At 40.1% G+C, this 14,598-nt stretch overlaps 1 protein-coding gene across 5 annotated transcripts in view; it reads right to left on the bottom strand.

Annotated features, from left to right (window-relative positions):
* ACOT12 (acyl-CoA thioesterase 12) overlaps positions 1-14,598 on the bottom strand; it is a 55,517-nt gene that overhangs the window by 4,119 nt on the left and 36,800 nt on the right. For 2 of the 5 annotated variants that reach the window (XM_043593143.1, XM_043593162.1), the window contains exons 7-15: positions 14,464-14,583; positions 13,202-13,352; positions 12,492-12,547; positions 12,117-12,180; positions 11,354-11,437; positions 6,287-6,420; positions 3,435-3,563; positions 1,712-1,838; positions 894-1,451 (exon numbers count right to left, since the gene is read on the bottom strand). In XM_043593143.1, the coding sequence (XP_043449078.1) occupies positions 1,302-1,451; positions 1,712-1,838; positions 3,435-3,563; positions 6,287-6,420; positions 11,354-11,437; positions 12,117-12,180; positions 12,492-12,547; positions 13,202-13,352; positions 14,464-14,583 (1,015 nt within the window). In that variant the 3' untranslated portion in view covers positions 894-1,301. Of the gene's footprint in view, positions 1-893; positions 1,452-1,711; positions 1,839-3,434; positions 3,564-6,286; positions 6,421-11,353; positions 11,438-12,116; positions 12,181-12,491; positions 12,548-13,201; positions 13,353-14,463; positions 14,584-14,598 lie in introns of those variants that run through there. The other 3 variants (XM_043593153.1, XM_043593148.1, XM_043593159.1) reach the window with 3 other exon arrangements.

Consider the following 14,598-nt stretch of genomic DNA (forward strand, 5'->3'; position numbering starts at 1 on the left):
CCTCAATTACAGTTCCTACTTGGATGTTCCACCAATACCTCAAGTCATTACTGCAGTAATTTTCAAAACAATATAAATTCAAAGACCTACGACAGGCAGAGGTTGGAAGTGTCTCAATTGTAGGAGAGGTGTGAAATTTTACCATACAAAATTTTAGTTAAGTAACTCCATTATAGCTAATTTTTTTGCTTTTTAAAATCTAAAAATATTCTAAAAATTTTTTCTGCTTCTGAAATGTATAGGCATTTAAATCTACATATTCACCCTTAATGTATGTAAGTGTTAATTCATAAAATTGGAGCACAGTCCAAAGTTTATGTAAATGAAAACCTGTGACACGGAATAAAACTAATTAACAACCAGACCTAGGCTGGGTGAGTGGATGGGTTGGGGAAGCGGGTAGGCTGGGGAAGCAGAGGTAGAGATCTGACATACAGCAGGATGTACCTAACCTCTTAAGTGCTCTAAACTCTAATGGAGAAGTCCTTCAACTTTTAAATGCTGTCTTGTAGAGGAGGCTAACTTGACATATGCTGGTTTGTCTTACGGGTTAAGACAAATCACAGAGTAGAGTAATGAATGCTGAAGTCTAGGAAATAAAGTGCTAATGTAATGGTAATGAAAGAAGAGCTCAGTTAATATTCTTTCTCTGAGACATCACATTGTGCAGGTACTTTTCTGTGTGTATATATAGCAATAGATACTAAATTGGCCAGCCACCTTGAATATATGTTAAATGACACTAGTAAAGTAGTTTCTATTACTAAAATTGATTGGATTCCATTATGTTTTAATGTCTTCCTAATTTAAAGCTCTAAACTATGTAATACATCTTGTCAGTTGCTCCTGACATACAGATATCCGCCATATATGGAACAATCCCACACTATTAATCACCTAGCCAACTTATCATTTTTTATTTTGTAAAATTTTGTACAATTTTAAACAGAACACGTTTCATCTCCGTAGCCTAAACATGCTTATGATCATTTTAAACCATATTTGTACCATTTTACAGGACACACAAAATTGAATATGGGCAATTTCCACTGCCTGTGTCCCTGGAAGGAAGCAGAGCCACAGACAATATAAAACAGTTTTAAAGCTCTTTAAATAATGCTATCCAAATCACTGGTGTTTGACCTGAGATGAATTTTATTTTTTAACCCCTTCCTAACTGCATTTTGCTTCAGCCAATATTAAATTACTTTGTGGCCCCAAAGCTTGCCAAAGTGTCAGGGCTAAGGGTACGTGGAATTGAGAGTGGTAAATAAAACTGGAAGTAAGTGACAGTTTACCATTTAAAATGTGTTTATCAACCCACCATCAGTAGCATTCTCTATGAATTTTATACAAGAGGCTGCTGTCTCTTCTATGGATTTTGACCAGCCACCAAGATTTCCAGCAAAGTAAGGAGAGATGCTAGCAGAAATCTGGTTGAAGTATGATACCTGTTTCAAAAAGAAAATACATTATTTTAATTATTTATTGACTTGGAGCTTCTTTCAGCAGGGATCTGAATCTTGTTGGTATAGGGAAGGCTATGACCCTAATCTTCTGGGGACTTTCTGGAATGATCTACAAGGATGACCTCAGGATTCCCCTGATGTGGACACATGACAGAATTTCAATTAATTAGGGAATGTGGGTAAAAGACTTCTCTCTGTATCTGCAGTAGCAAATTCATGTGCAGATGTTCCATCAAACTTACGGTACAGGAGCTGCTGTCAATAGCACGGATGAGAAATCCAGCACATATGATTTCACTTCTGATGTAGTGTGGACAAGGGGGGACTGAAGGCAGAAGAACCGATTTCACTGCTACCGTGTAAGTGCTACTGAAAAATGAAAGGATGTTTTCTAAGTTATTGTGAGAGATTAAAACAATTGTTAGAAAATAAATTTCTAGAGTTAACTAACCTTATTTACGTAGGTAAAAGTGAAACTATAGAGACCCAGATCTTCTAGATGAGGGATCTACATTCAAGTAGACTACATTCAAGTGTAGGAAAGGTAATAAGGGCCACAGGTGTTTTCTGCCTGTGTAAGAATTACTTAATACTTTGCGTAACTCTACAAAGTGGAATCAACTTCCAAGCGTGCTTTATTATGTATGCCCTAATGAGTTGTAATTTCAGGCTCTTCTCCTTTTTTAATTAAAAAACAAAACAAAACAAAACAAAACAAAACAAAACAAAACCCACTGATTTAAAGAAACTTCACACAACAGAGAACCTTATAGACTAGAAAACAGTCTTCCTCAGTCCACCCTAGCCACAGTCCATTCTCATCCTGAAGATGACCACTGTTAATATTTTGCTCTGTAGCCTTCCGGACCTTTTTATAAATATATAACATTGATGTAACCAAATGCAAATATAGATTTTTGCATAAATATTATCATTTAATAAATATCGGTCTATAGTTTGATTTTTCACCTAACAATAAATCTTCGGAGGTATTTCTGTATCAGCACCTCTATAGCTACTTTATCTTTTTTAATGATGGCAGGATGCCTGGGTGGCTCCGTTGGTTGAACAAGCGACTTTGGCTCAGGTCATGAACTCGCCCTTCCAGAGTTCCAGCCCTGCATTGCACTCTGTGCTGACAGCTCAGAGTCTGCAGCCTGTTTTGGATACCCTGTCTCCCTCTCTCTCTACCCCTGGGCTCCTCTGTCTCCCTCTCTGCCCCTCCCCCACTCGTGCTCTGGTCTCTCAAAAATAAACATTTAAAAAAATGATGGCATAGTACTCTGCAATATGGCTCTACCATAATTTATAAGATGGACCCTCAGTTTATGTCCATTTCTTTTTCCATAATAAATGGTACTATACTGAACATCCGTGTGCATTAATAATATTCACACATGTTCGATTATTCTTATAGGCCAGCTTTCACATTGGAAATCATTCTGGCCAGTTCCAGGTGTAGACTTTAACTGTCCTGGAAGCTTCCTCTTCTTATTTATTTGAACACTGACTCTTAGGACACTTCTCTTTAGAACACAGACATTGTGCCATGAAAAGCCCAATGCCCACAGAGAAGTCATGGACAAACACTCCGATCAACAGCCCTACCTAGCAGCCAGACATTTTGGATGTCTAGCACAATTGAGCCTTTCTAAATTCTAAACCTATTCCTAATGTTTTATTTGGAAGTCACATTGCATTCTTACTGATACTGGAAGGTTCCCAAGGTTTGCTAAATACCAATTTTATATGTGCATACAGCAAAAGGAAAGGAACTGCTTTAGGAATCTTGCACACAGGCAGCATTTAATAGGTGATGGTTTTAAATGATAACTAAAGGTCCATCTAGAAAAAATTCAGATGCACATCATTCAAGATCAGAAATGCCTATATTGCCTTCTTATCAACTTTTTCATTTTACCCTCTTCTATAAAACAATACGGCACTTGAATTGCATATACTCACCCATCTTTGAGAGGCCTTCTTCGTGATACAAGTACTACCAAGTCTTTGGGTTTGTCACCATTCACTATAGGACAAGTGATATAATATATCTGATCACCTTCACTCACCCAGTTTATGACTTCACAGGACCTACGTAAATACAACAGTGAAAGAAAGGCCACACTTTTCTACCTGCTTGAATAAGGCATTCGCTTCTTTTGTTTATTTGTAAAACTTCATTACTGAGGTCCACATTCACTCTTCTGCTCACATAACTATCCTGCCAAAGCCAGCATTATTTCTCAAAGTCTATCTTTAGAAAGCTGTTTGGTCAGCAGGAATAATTATGCGTGTGATGGAGAGACTGGTGGGTGCCCAGTCACTGCCCTCAACACTTCAGAGAATAGCATTTATGGTTGTTTAACACAAAATAATTTTTCTCTAGAATCAGGTAACAATATTTGAAGACTAGTGAATTGTTTGGATGTCAAGGAAGGACTCAGGTAAATGAATATGGTACACAGGAAGGAGTACTAAGTTCAGAGCCAAACATCTTTGTCTTTGAATCCCATACACACACTTCATATCAATGTTATGTTAGGTAAGTCACTTTGTTTTTTTTCATTTGTAAAATTAAAACCCCATACCTATGGGGTTATTGTGAGGATTAAATGAAAACACCTGGCCTGAATCACAGTAGGTACACAAGACAAGTAAGCATTCATTCATTCATTCCTCCCTTCATTCAAGTTCAGTTTGGCTGGAATGTCAGGTGACATAGGAAATAGTAACACCAAAATTTAGGCATTGTTCTTGATAAAAGCTTTGTACCTACAGAATATCTACAAATATTGATGCAAGAAAATCATGAAATATTTCCTCTTCTCTCAGAATGTTTTATCATGATAGCATTAACCATGAAGTATTATTCTGGCATCTATGCAAATGTAACACATGACCCCAAAGGTGTTTCACTTTAGTGATACTACATTGCCTCTTACATGGTATTAATCATAATCAGGTTTAGGCATTTTATTTTATTTTATTTTATTTTATTTTATTTTATTTATTTTTTTTTCAACGTTTATTTATTTTTGGGACAGAGAGAGACAGAGCATGAACGGGGGAGGGGCAGAGAGAGGGAGACACAGAATCGGAAACAGGCTCCAGGCTCTGAGCCATCAGCCCAGAGCCCGACGCGGGGCTCGAACTCACGGACCGCGAGATCGTGACCTGGCTGAAGTCGGACACTCAACCGACTGCGCCACCCAGGCGCCCCTAAAGTTTAATTTATTTTTGGGAGCGAGAGAGCAAGCAGGGGAGGAGCAGAGAGAGAGAAAGAGAGAGAGAGAATCCCAAGCAGGTTCCATGCTGTCAGTGCAGAGCCCAATGTGGGGCTTGAACCCAAGAATCATGAGATCATGACCTGAGCCAAGATCAAGAGCTGGACATTTAACCGACTGAGCCATCCAGGTGTCCTAGGTTTAGCCATTTTATTTTATTTTTAAATGTCTTCTTTGTTTTTGAGAGAGAGAGAGAGAGAGAGAGAGAGAGAGAGAGAGAGAACAAGTGGGGGAGGGGCAGAAAGAGAAGGGAACAGAGGATCCAAAGCAGGCTCTGTGCTGAGAGCAGAGAGCTTGATGTGGGGCTCGAACTCATGAACCCTGAAATCATGACCTGAGCCAAAGTCAGATGCTTAGCTGACTGAGCCACCCCAGTGCCCCCAAGGTTTAGTCATTTTAAAAATGAGCTTCTACTTCATCAAGATTAGGAAGTAAATAGTAACGTTTAATAAATAGGAAGCCCATCTCACCAATCCTTCCCTTTCAGCAAGATGCCCAGTGAGGCCCTAGAGTGCTGTATGTAGCCCCAGGAGCTGGAACTTCTTTTTTTTTTTTTTTTTTTTTTTTTTTTTAATTTTTTTTTCAACGTTTTTTTTTTAATTTATTTTTGGGACAGAGAGAGACAGAGCATGAACGGGGGAGGGGCAGAGAGAGAGGGAGACACAGAATCGGAAACAGGCTCCAGGCTCCGAGCCATCAGCCCAGAGCCTGACGCGGGGCTCGAACTCACGGACCGCGAGATCATGACCTGGCTGAAGTCGGACGCTTAACCGACTGCGCCACCCAGGCGCCCCGGAACTGGAACTTCTTGGAGGAGGGGGTGTGGCCTGAGTGTAATCAGACCCAGTCAGTGCAGGTGCCTTGCAATCCAGGAAAGGAGCAAGAATGGAAGAGGCCGGATTGGGATGCAGGAGACAGAAAGTAACAGAAGGAAGAGACTGAGGCTGACAGTGGGCCCTGATCAGACAGGAAAAGCTGGCAGGAATGCCTTTGACTTCAGTTACTCACACAGCTTCGTCTCAGCTTCTCACCAGGGAGTGCTGCTTCACAGAAAAAGAAGGAACCGCTAATTAAATATCCAGAGTGGAAAGTGGGAAGACAATTAGGTAATCACTTTCTCAAGTACACTGAAGCTGTGTGCAAGCGTGTGGAATTCAAAGCCTGATGGATCTGGGTTCCAATTTGGGTTCTGTTGCTTTCCTGCCTGTGCAATCTTGGCAAGTCTCAGAACCTCTCTCGTTGAGTGGGAATAATATCAAACTTGAAGAGTTTTTTGGGAGGAGTACAACAGATGTGGGTAAAGCACATTAACTCAATATAAATGCTAAACGAAGTATTAAGAAAATTTTTGTTTTTACGTCTCTCAGTAGCACTTGATGCAGTTTTCTGTGCAGGGCAAGTTTTAAAACATACTCTTTAATTAATAAGCAATGGGTCATACGCTGGGCAATGGAGATGGACTGCAACATGGAGGTCATCTTTTACATGAAGTCAGAGTTGCTTAAGAAAATACTTTAAATGTATTCTTACACGAAATGAGGGTCCCACAAAGGTCTCTTGGTAAAGTCAGACAGGAGATGGTAAGTCAAGTGTGCTGGTCTTTCCACATGCTTTTCAACGCAAACAGATAAAAGGTCATGCTCTTCCAGGGTATATATTTTTATCTAAAATATAATAACAAGAAAAATAAATTACAAAATAAAAATGGATGTTTTCACTTTAAACACCACACACAGTCACAGGCTGATTGTGCTGGCTAAGGCATCTTGGCACCTGAATAACAATGAAGCCAAATGATGGCAATTTCCCTTCAAATACTTGGATGTCTGGAGCTTGGACCACGGTGATATCCTCTGTGCCCTCTAAACAATATGTGACAGGTTAATTATTGTGCCACAGTCTTCTCTAGAAAAATAAAGAATGTAAGCATTTCTCTTTTTATCTCTTTATTTCCCTGACTCAAATAACGACAGAAAATATCACCAGGCTGATAGGCAACTCAGTGTTTCATCTCCCTTCAGACATCTTAGACACTTTCCCAGGTTGTCAGGCATGCCAACGGGTCCCAGAAAGTAAGCCACCACTTCTAGAACCAACTCAACCTTGCAAAGGGTTGAAAGCACCATGCTTCTTCAGCACAAAGCATTCTTTCAATTGTGAATCACAAGGGCTCATCCTCCTGAGAGCCAATTCCTGGGTTTCTAACGTTGTTATGCCTTAGATAAGAGGAGGCCTGTCTTGGGGAGCCATTTGACACATACTTAAAACAATACATATCCCCTATTACTCCAAACTCTCCTGCCATTGCACTTTCGATAATAATCAGAGATATGTGCTCAGCTAAGAGCACATTTCTGTCCTGCCCATTTTCTCCATCTCTTTCAGGGTGCTTTGAAGTTGGTGTTGAAATGTGCCATCTTATAATCATCCCCATGGCAACAAGCTGTGAGAAGACAAACAAACAGAGGGTTAAGACTTCACTGCAAGAATCAAGCAGATGGACAAGTCAGGCTGTGAGGGAGAAAACCTTTATTTAAACATAAATATCTTCAAGAGAATGAAGAAGTAAGAAACAGACTAAAAGCAGATTAGAAAGAAAGGGAGTATCAATTTGTTTACACATGTTAACTCTCCAGTTAGTTAACCTTTGTGCAAAGACCATCTTTAAATCAAGCCCACAGAGGAGGACATGGCCTGGGCCATAGACACGTGAAACAGAAAGCCACGAATGCAGTTCCAGTGGGGGGCTGAGACTCACCCCAAAATGGCCATGCCTAACTTCGCTCCCCATACAGAGGAAGTAAAAGGAGGTTCCCTGGTGTAAATCCAGAAGGAAGTTATCTTACCAAAACTTGGTGGCCATGTGGCTCTAAGCCAGGTTTCTGGGTTCTATAGTCTCAGAGGGGGCAAGGGTAGGTGGCCAGGGTAAGTTCCTCACCTTCTGTCAGAATCAGACTTTGGGGCAGCCATAGTCTACACTGATGGAAGCAGTATGGAAAAGGATGTAATATTGGGCTAAGCACTTGCCAAGGGTTGAATTGTGTCTCCTCAAATTCATATGTTAAAATTCTCCCAGTACTTTAGAATGTGACCTTATTTGGAAACAGGGTCATTGCAGATATAATTAGTTAAGATGAGGTTATACTGCAGTAGGATGGCCCCTAATCCAATAATGACTGATGTTCTTATAAAAAGGGGAATTTTGGATGCAGATATGCACACTGGGAGAACGCCATATGAAGATGAAGGCAGAAATCAGGTGACACATTTACAAGCCAAGGAACACCAAAGATTGCCAGCAAACCACCAGAAGCTACAAGAGAGGCGTGGAACAGATTCTTTCTCACTTCTTCAGAAGGAATTAATCCTGCCAGCACCTTGAACTCAAACTTCCAGCTTCCATAACTGCGAGACAATACATTTCTGTTGTTTAGGCCACCCATTCTGTGGTACTGTTACAGGAGCCCTAGAAAATGATCACAGTACTTTTTCAGGAAGCTGCTCCCCAGGTCACAGACACATACTGCTGCTTTCTATCCTGGAGCCAAGGCAAACACCAAGCTGAATAGCCACCATGAAACTGCCTCACACAGCTTGCTACGCTTATCCAGTGCTTAGTACATTATCAGAGGAGGGAATGATATTTGATCCTTCTCCCAGAAGATGAAGGGAGCAGGAAGTCCTGCTCACTGCTGTGCTGTGGGAACCCATGACACTGATGTAGACAGAGCAGACGAGTAAAGGCAGCTGTTGGTGTTGATCTCTTTAAACCCTAGTATTTTAGAAAAGCCAACTTCTGCTTAGTGAAAAAATTCTCTAAGACCAACTCTTCAAGAAAACATGTTCTCTTTCATGCTCAGAAGAGTACAGGTTAAATTCCATCTGGAACCAACTCAAACATTTTATCACTTGACGTCTGGCAAATTTTATTCTATGAAACAAAGCTGAAAGTAAATAAGCTCAAAATTGCTAACATTTTATAATGATACTGCTTTTTCATTCTAATAAGATTCCGCTTAATGGATTTGGATATCTTATACAAACAACACAAGAGGAAAGAGTATAATTTTAGAATTTTATACTATCTGTTGACCAATATGCTATGGAGACAACATTGTGGAAAGGAGAACAAAACTGGTTTTTACAGAGGCCTCTGTGGTGAGAGGAAGTGACCTGACCTTCCCTGGGAACCCCCAGGGGCAAAGGGGAGGAGAACTGGTCAGGGGGAGCTGTGAGACCTGGACTCTCCCCAGATTCAGTCAGAATAGCTCCTCTGGTCTGTTTCCTGTACTTGGCTTTGTTCTGTGTAAAGGTTGCCAAGTAGTCCTTGCCATTCTGGCTTTCATCACAGCCTTTCCAGTACACTCTCAGCTGCCCCCTAAATAAAAGGCTACTCCCGTCAGGTCAGTCTCCTACCCATGCTGATTTCTACCACGACGACTGGAATCATACTCCTCATTGCCTAGAGAGCCCCCTTCACCCTCCAGCAATCTACTTACACTATCTTCAAGGAGAAAAGAATTACCCCCTCTCCAAAGTCCTCTGTAAATAACTGTCTTGCTTTACTTTGTTGAAGTGCCTAAGAGCTGACCTTTATGATTTAAATATTATAATCTCTCACTTGTTTATAAACCACCTTAAAGTTACTCTTCAGCTGTTCCTTGTGTATGTGTGATGTTACCCAAATAGACTACAACTACAAGCTCCTTTCAGGTGAGAGTACACATTTTGCTCCTTGTATTACTATACTATGATTAATTCCATGATCATACATAAAAATGAAATATGAGTTAAAGAATAAGTACTGCCCAATTACAGATATCAAAAATCTTACTTTTTCCATTTAACTAATTTGTATCAAAAATAAGTATAGACTTTAAGCCCTGAAATAAATATGACTCCTAACACATAATTGGAAGAATTATTCAACTAAAAGGTGACAGAAAAAAGTAAGAGAGCTGTATTTTAAAATTAAAAGGATACAAACACTTTAAAAAGTAGGAGAGAAGAGGAGGGTAACTCAGAAAGGAAAAAAAAATCAAATTTTTATCATAAATACAATCTAAAGAATTGGAGGGCTTCAAATTCAACAGAAATGACATAAGAATGTTGCTTTAATTATATAATATCTTCTAAAGTATCCACACAAAAATTAAGAATTAATTATTGGTGGCTCTCCTTAGATATGAGCCAATACACCATTTATTACTTTAGATTTATTTCTGGCCCCAAACTCCCAAAGAACTTAAGTTTTTATATATTATATGATTTCACAAAATGTGCGCTCTTCCTTCATTCCAGACACAAGTCTGCCCTTTCCAACACTGCTTAGATGCCAGCAATGATGCAAGAAACAGACTGCATGTTAGTAAAAGAAAACAAAGCCTTGAAGCATCTTTTATGTGGGATAAAGAGAAGAAGATCATTTTATTACGTTTAACCTGTGTTTCTGCATCACTGAATTTGGTATACATGGAAACCTAACTGGATCCAAACAGGGTAAGAGAGACCCTGATAGGATTCAGAAGAAAAGATAAAAACACACTAAAAGCCAACAAACCAGAACAAAACACTGACAAAAGGTCAAGGTGAAAACAATCAGTAAAGTAGCATCTCAGCTTCCTTCAATTTTAGGGTAAGTGACCATATAATTTATTGCCCAAACTGGGCACTGAGGCATTATCAATATGTATGACATCAGATGATGATGGAACAATCACCAATTATGATGGACAACCAGGAATATGGTCACCCCTCTGGTAGGTGCTGCTGCTTCACTGATGCTGAACAACAGTACACACTGAAATATGAGCACAAAGAACTGGCATTACTGAGCCCGTCCTGAGTGCCCGGCACTGCTATGTTCTGGGACCATCTACAGCGGTGAGCTAAATGCCCACAGAGACCTTACAGTCTAGTCTAGTTGTGGGCATCAGCTTCAAAGGGTCTCCTAACCACTTCTGAAATGAGATAAAATTAGAATCCAAATTATATATGTTTACTTAAATTTGATGACCTGCAAAATAGTATAAAAGGTGCTAAGAAAGACACAAAGAAGTCAAGACAAGGCTTCTTTCTTCAAAAGTTCATAATCTTGTTAGGGAAAAAGGCCATGTGTAAAAAGTTAAATTACTATGTAAGACATCAACATCAATTCAACGAAGCAGTGGAAGCACTGTCACAAGACAGGGCATAATTTATTGACAAATTAATTTTGAAAAAGTAATTGCTAAGGGGGTTCCTCCAGGGAAGTTCCTTCAGTCAGGATGATAGGAATTGGCTTTGTGCAGAAAGCATTTGTCCTGGTCTTGAAGACCAGGTTGGACTGAGGCAGATGGAGAGGAGAAAGAGAGAGGAGTGGAATATGACAACGAAGTTCAGAGGCAGGAATGTGTGGGGCAGCCTGGAGGACCACAAATCAACCGGCACGGAGCGGTAGATTCAGCCCTGGAAAGATACCTGCCTCTTAGAAATAGCTCCCCAGAAAGACTTTTTACCTTCTTAAAAGCAGCAGTAGAAGCAGAACCACCACCAGCAGCATGACAACTTTCATTTGTGATGGACAGCAGGTTGTACATAGACCTGGATGCCTCCTACCTTTTCCACAGCACTGGTAACCTCCCAGCCACTCTTGGCTGCCAGATTTTTGAGAGCCTCCACATTGGCATTACTCAGGGATACCTAAAACACAAATATCGTAAAAGTTGAGAGTTCGGTCCACAGATATGTGATCAAACAGTTTCTGCTTAGGAAACGGGAACTGTTAGAGCCAAAGTGATAATGCTAAGCTCAGAACCAAGCTGTCAGTAACATAATTTGTCTCAAACACTTAATTCAGAATTCAGACAAAATAAAATGAGGCCTGCATGCTTAGCAAATTAGTATCATTTTAATTGGTGTCCTGAGCAAAGACAACATAACCTTTCAGTATGACTTATAATCAACATGTAATCAGTAAACTTGGATCTCCTTTTATAATTTATGGGCAAAAACTTTAAAATGACTAATACTTTGTTGTTGTGTTATAAAAATGCAAGCCGGAAGGCATGTCTTTTCAGCACAAATTATGGAGAGACACCGTATCTCAGTGTCATGCTGCTTGAATGCATTTGATGGCAGATCATTCTGAGTCTGTAGTTTGGAAACTGTACATGTAATTCAGACAGGGCACGGAAACTACTAGTTGGTAACCACTTACTAATAGTTTGGTTTTATTTTGAGATGATTGGTTGATATAATTTACCTTTTCATCTAACTTGTATAGGCACAACCTGAAGCAGTTAAACATGGGAACTTTCATGTTTATAATGATACCATTTTCCCTTTTTACACGAAAAGCTCCAAATCATAAAACGGTTACCTGGTTGCTTATGTCCCATTGTACACAAACTGGCACTTCTTCTTTGTGGGAAGTAACATATTTTCTGGAAAAAAATTAAAATGTTACTTAACATGTTATAATAATGTTATAATAATAAAGTTTTCTTCCCTGCATTTGGCACACAACAGTCACCATGACACTTTCTTGAACTGAAATCAGCAGTTTTAAAAGCTACTTTTACTAGTGGAACAATCAAGAAAAAAAAAAATCTGTCACAGTTAGCCTCCAGTCAGAAAATATCAGACCGTCTCATGTTACATTATGTGGGAACTGACACCTAGAGAGGGGCCCTTTGCTGTATAATTTGTTAGATAAGAGAATATAGCCTCAAATCCTTATGCCCACATCCCTTACCTGCCTAGGCGAATTCTCTTGCGTGCAATAGCTCCACGATACCGTCTAAAATCATCCTTTAATAAAAAACAAATTATAATCAATACATTTCTAATTTAATGGTACAATCCTTAAGTGTCTCTCTCTGAATTCAGTTGAAGGGGCTAGTTGGAATACACATGGTGTCTCTGTGTGAACTATACTCAACACCCACAAAGGGCAAGTGCATGGATAAAGACAACCTTTGCAGCCCGTTTTTTTCCCCCTTTTTTAAAGTGGTGACTGTTATCATTTCTGTTATCAGAATTATACATCTATCTCACTATACAGTTTTTAGAAAAGGTGAGGGTGGGCAGCAAGCCCCTCTCAGATAGGGAGAAGATACAGTTCCATTGCATGTAGAGAACCATGGAGAGCTGGAGTAAAGAAGTGGGAGAAGAGAGTCAGAAATAGGACACGGAAGATGATGTTCTTCCCACAGCAGCACATAGCAGAACAGAAGTGAGGTCTCCAGGGCCTCTATCATTCTAACAAATGATGAGAGTGATCGGGGGTGGGCAGGGGGAGAAAAAGTCCATCTTACTTTGTAATGTAAAAAAGAAAAAAAATCTAAAGAGGAATAGCCTTGGAAGTTGTTGCTGGTGTGGGGAGATTCTGGGTAGAGCTCTGCAACCCACCACTTCCCCCAGAATAAGTGGTCTGATTAATGAACTCACGTGCTGATAACTGACCTTTGATATGGGTTTGACTCTGGGAAATGTGACCATTTCTTCCTTATCATTGACAGCATTATAAATGAGAAAAGCACTGTTGATGTGACGGCCTTGGCCCTTAGACCACTCCTGACAGTCAAAGGCTTCCACGCGCACTCCCACTTCAACACTGCAGAGGGCGACACAGAGCTGTGGGCAGAGAACGAGACCCTGCCAGGCCTCCTCTGCCCACGCAGCCACCACTGCTTCTGAGGGAGGAAAAGAATGAGGGCTCTGGGCTTTTCTTTTTGTCATCGCAAATGTATGCAACTGTTAAAATCCATTTCATCAGAGTGATGAATCTGATGCAGAAGCCCCTGGGAGAACTCCCACTTCACTTTCCCACCAAGTGGGAAAAAGGCCAGTTAGGAAGGACTTTCTATACCTTCATGAACATATTTTGATAATGGGGAATGGGGGAGTTAATAGTGCCAAAGTCAAGTTTTCTCCCCTAAACCTAACAGTTCCATATTTAAAAGCATCAAACACTAAAATTGGATAGGAAACATACTCTTTTTCACATTTTAAAAGACTTAAGGCAATTAAATCTTTTCATTGTGTATCAAGAAAAAAATAACTGGGAAGTGGTTCGGGCTTTATGGTGATAAATAAAAGGTTCATTAGGAGTCAGCTGACCATAAAGTCACTGGTACTCTTCTGAGAGTGAAAAAAAGAGTAATAATTATGACAGGTACACACCAAGATGGTACTGGGCTAACTGGGAGTCACCCTTATTATGAGACAAAAACCAACCCATCACAATTTACTAAGTGCAAAGAGGTTCCAAGAAGAAAACAGAGTTAAAATGAGTTGTCTATAGATGTTGAAGATGAGTGAAGTTAAAAAAAAAAAATTAGAAGGAACTTGGTTATTTTATTTTTTTATTTTATTTTATTTTTTTAATTTTTTTTTCAACGTTTTATTTTTTTTATTTTTGGGACAGAGAGAGACAGAGCATGAACGGGGGAGGGGCAGAGAGAGAGGGAGACACAGAATCAGAAACAGGCTCCAGGCTCCGAGCCATCAGCCCAGAGCCTGACGCGGGGCTCGAACTCACGGACCGCGAGATCGTGACCTGGCTGAGGTTGGACGCTTAACCGACTGCGCCACCCAGGCGCCCCAAGGAACTTGGTTATTTTAAAGTAGTCCCTACACTTACCTCTACACTGAAATAAGAAAATTTATTCATTTGCAAGTTTGAATTTGTCCACAGCAGGCTAAGAGCACTAAAAATGCTTTACCAGGTCTGAAATGTATTGTTGACAATGGCATTGAAAACAAGACGATCTCCAACAGCAGATGGTCCCCGAAACTTAAACATGTCCACGGACTTTAGAAGGGGGTGTGCCCTACAGAGGCGGCTGATGAAACAAAGG

The sequence above is a fragment of the Prionailurus bengalensis genome, chromosome A1 (assembly GCF_016509475.1).
Source record: "Prionailurus bengalensis isolate Pbe53 chromosome A1, Fcat_Pben_1.1_paternal_pri, whole genome shotgun sequence".
Taxonomy (NCBI): Eukaryota; Metazoa; Chordata; class Mammalia; order Carnivora; family Felidae; genus Prionailurus; species Prionailurus bengalensis.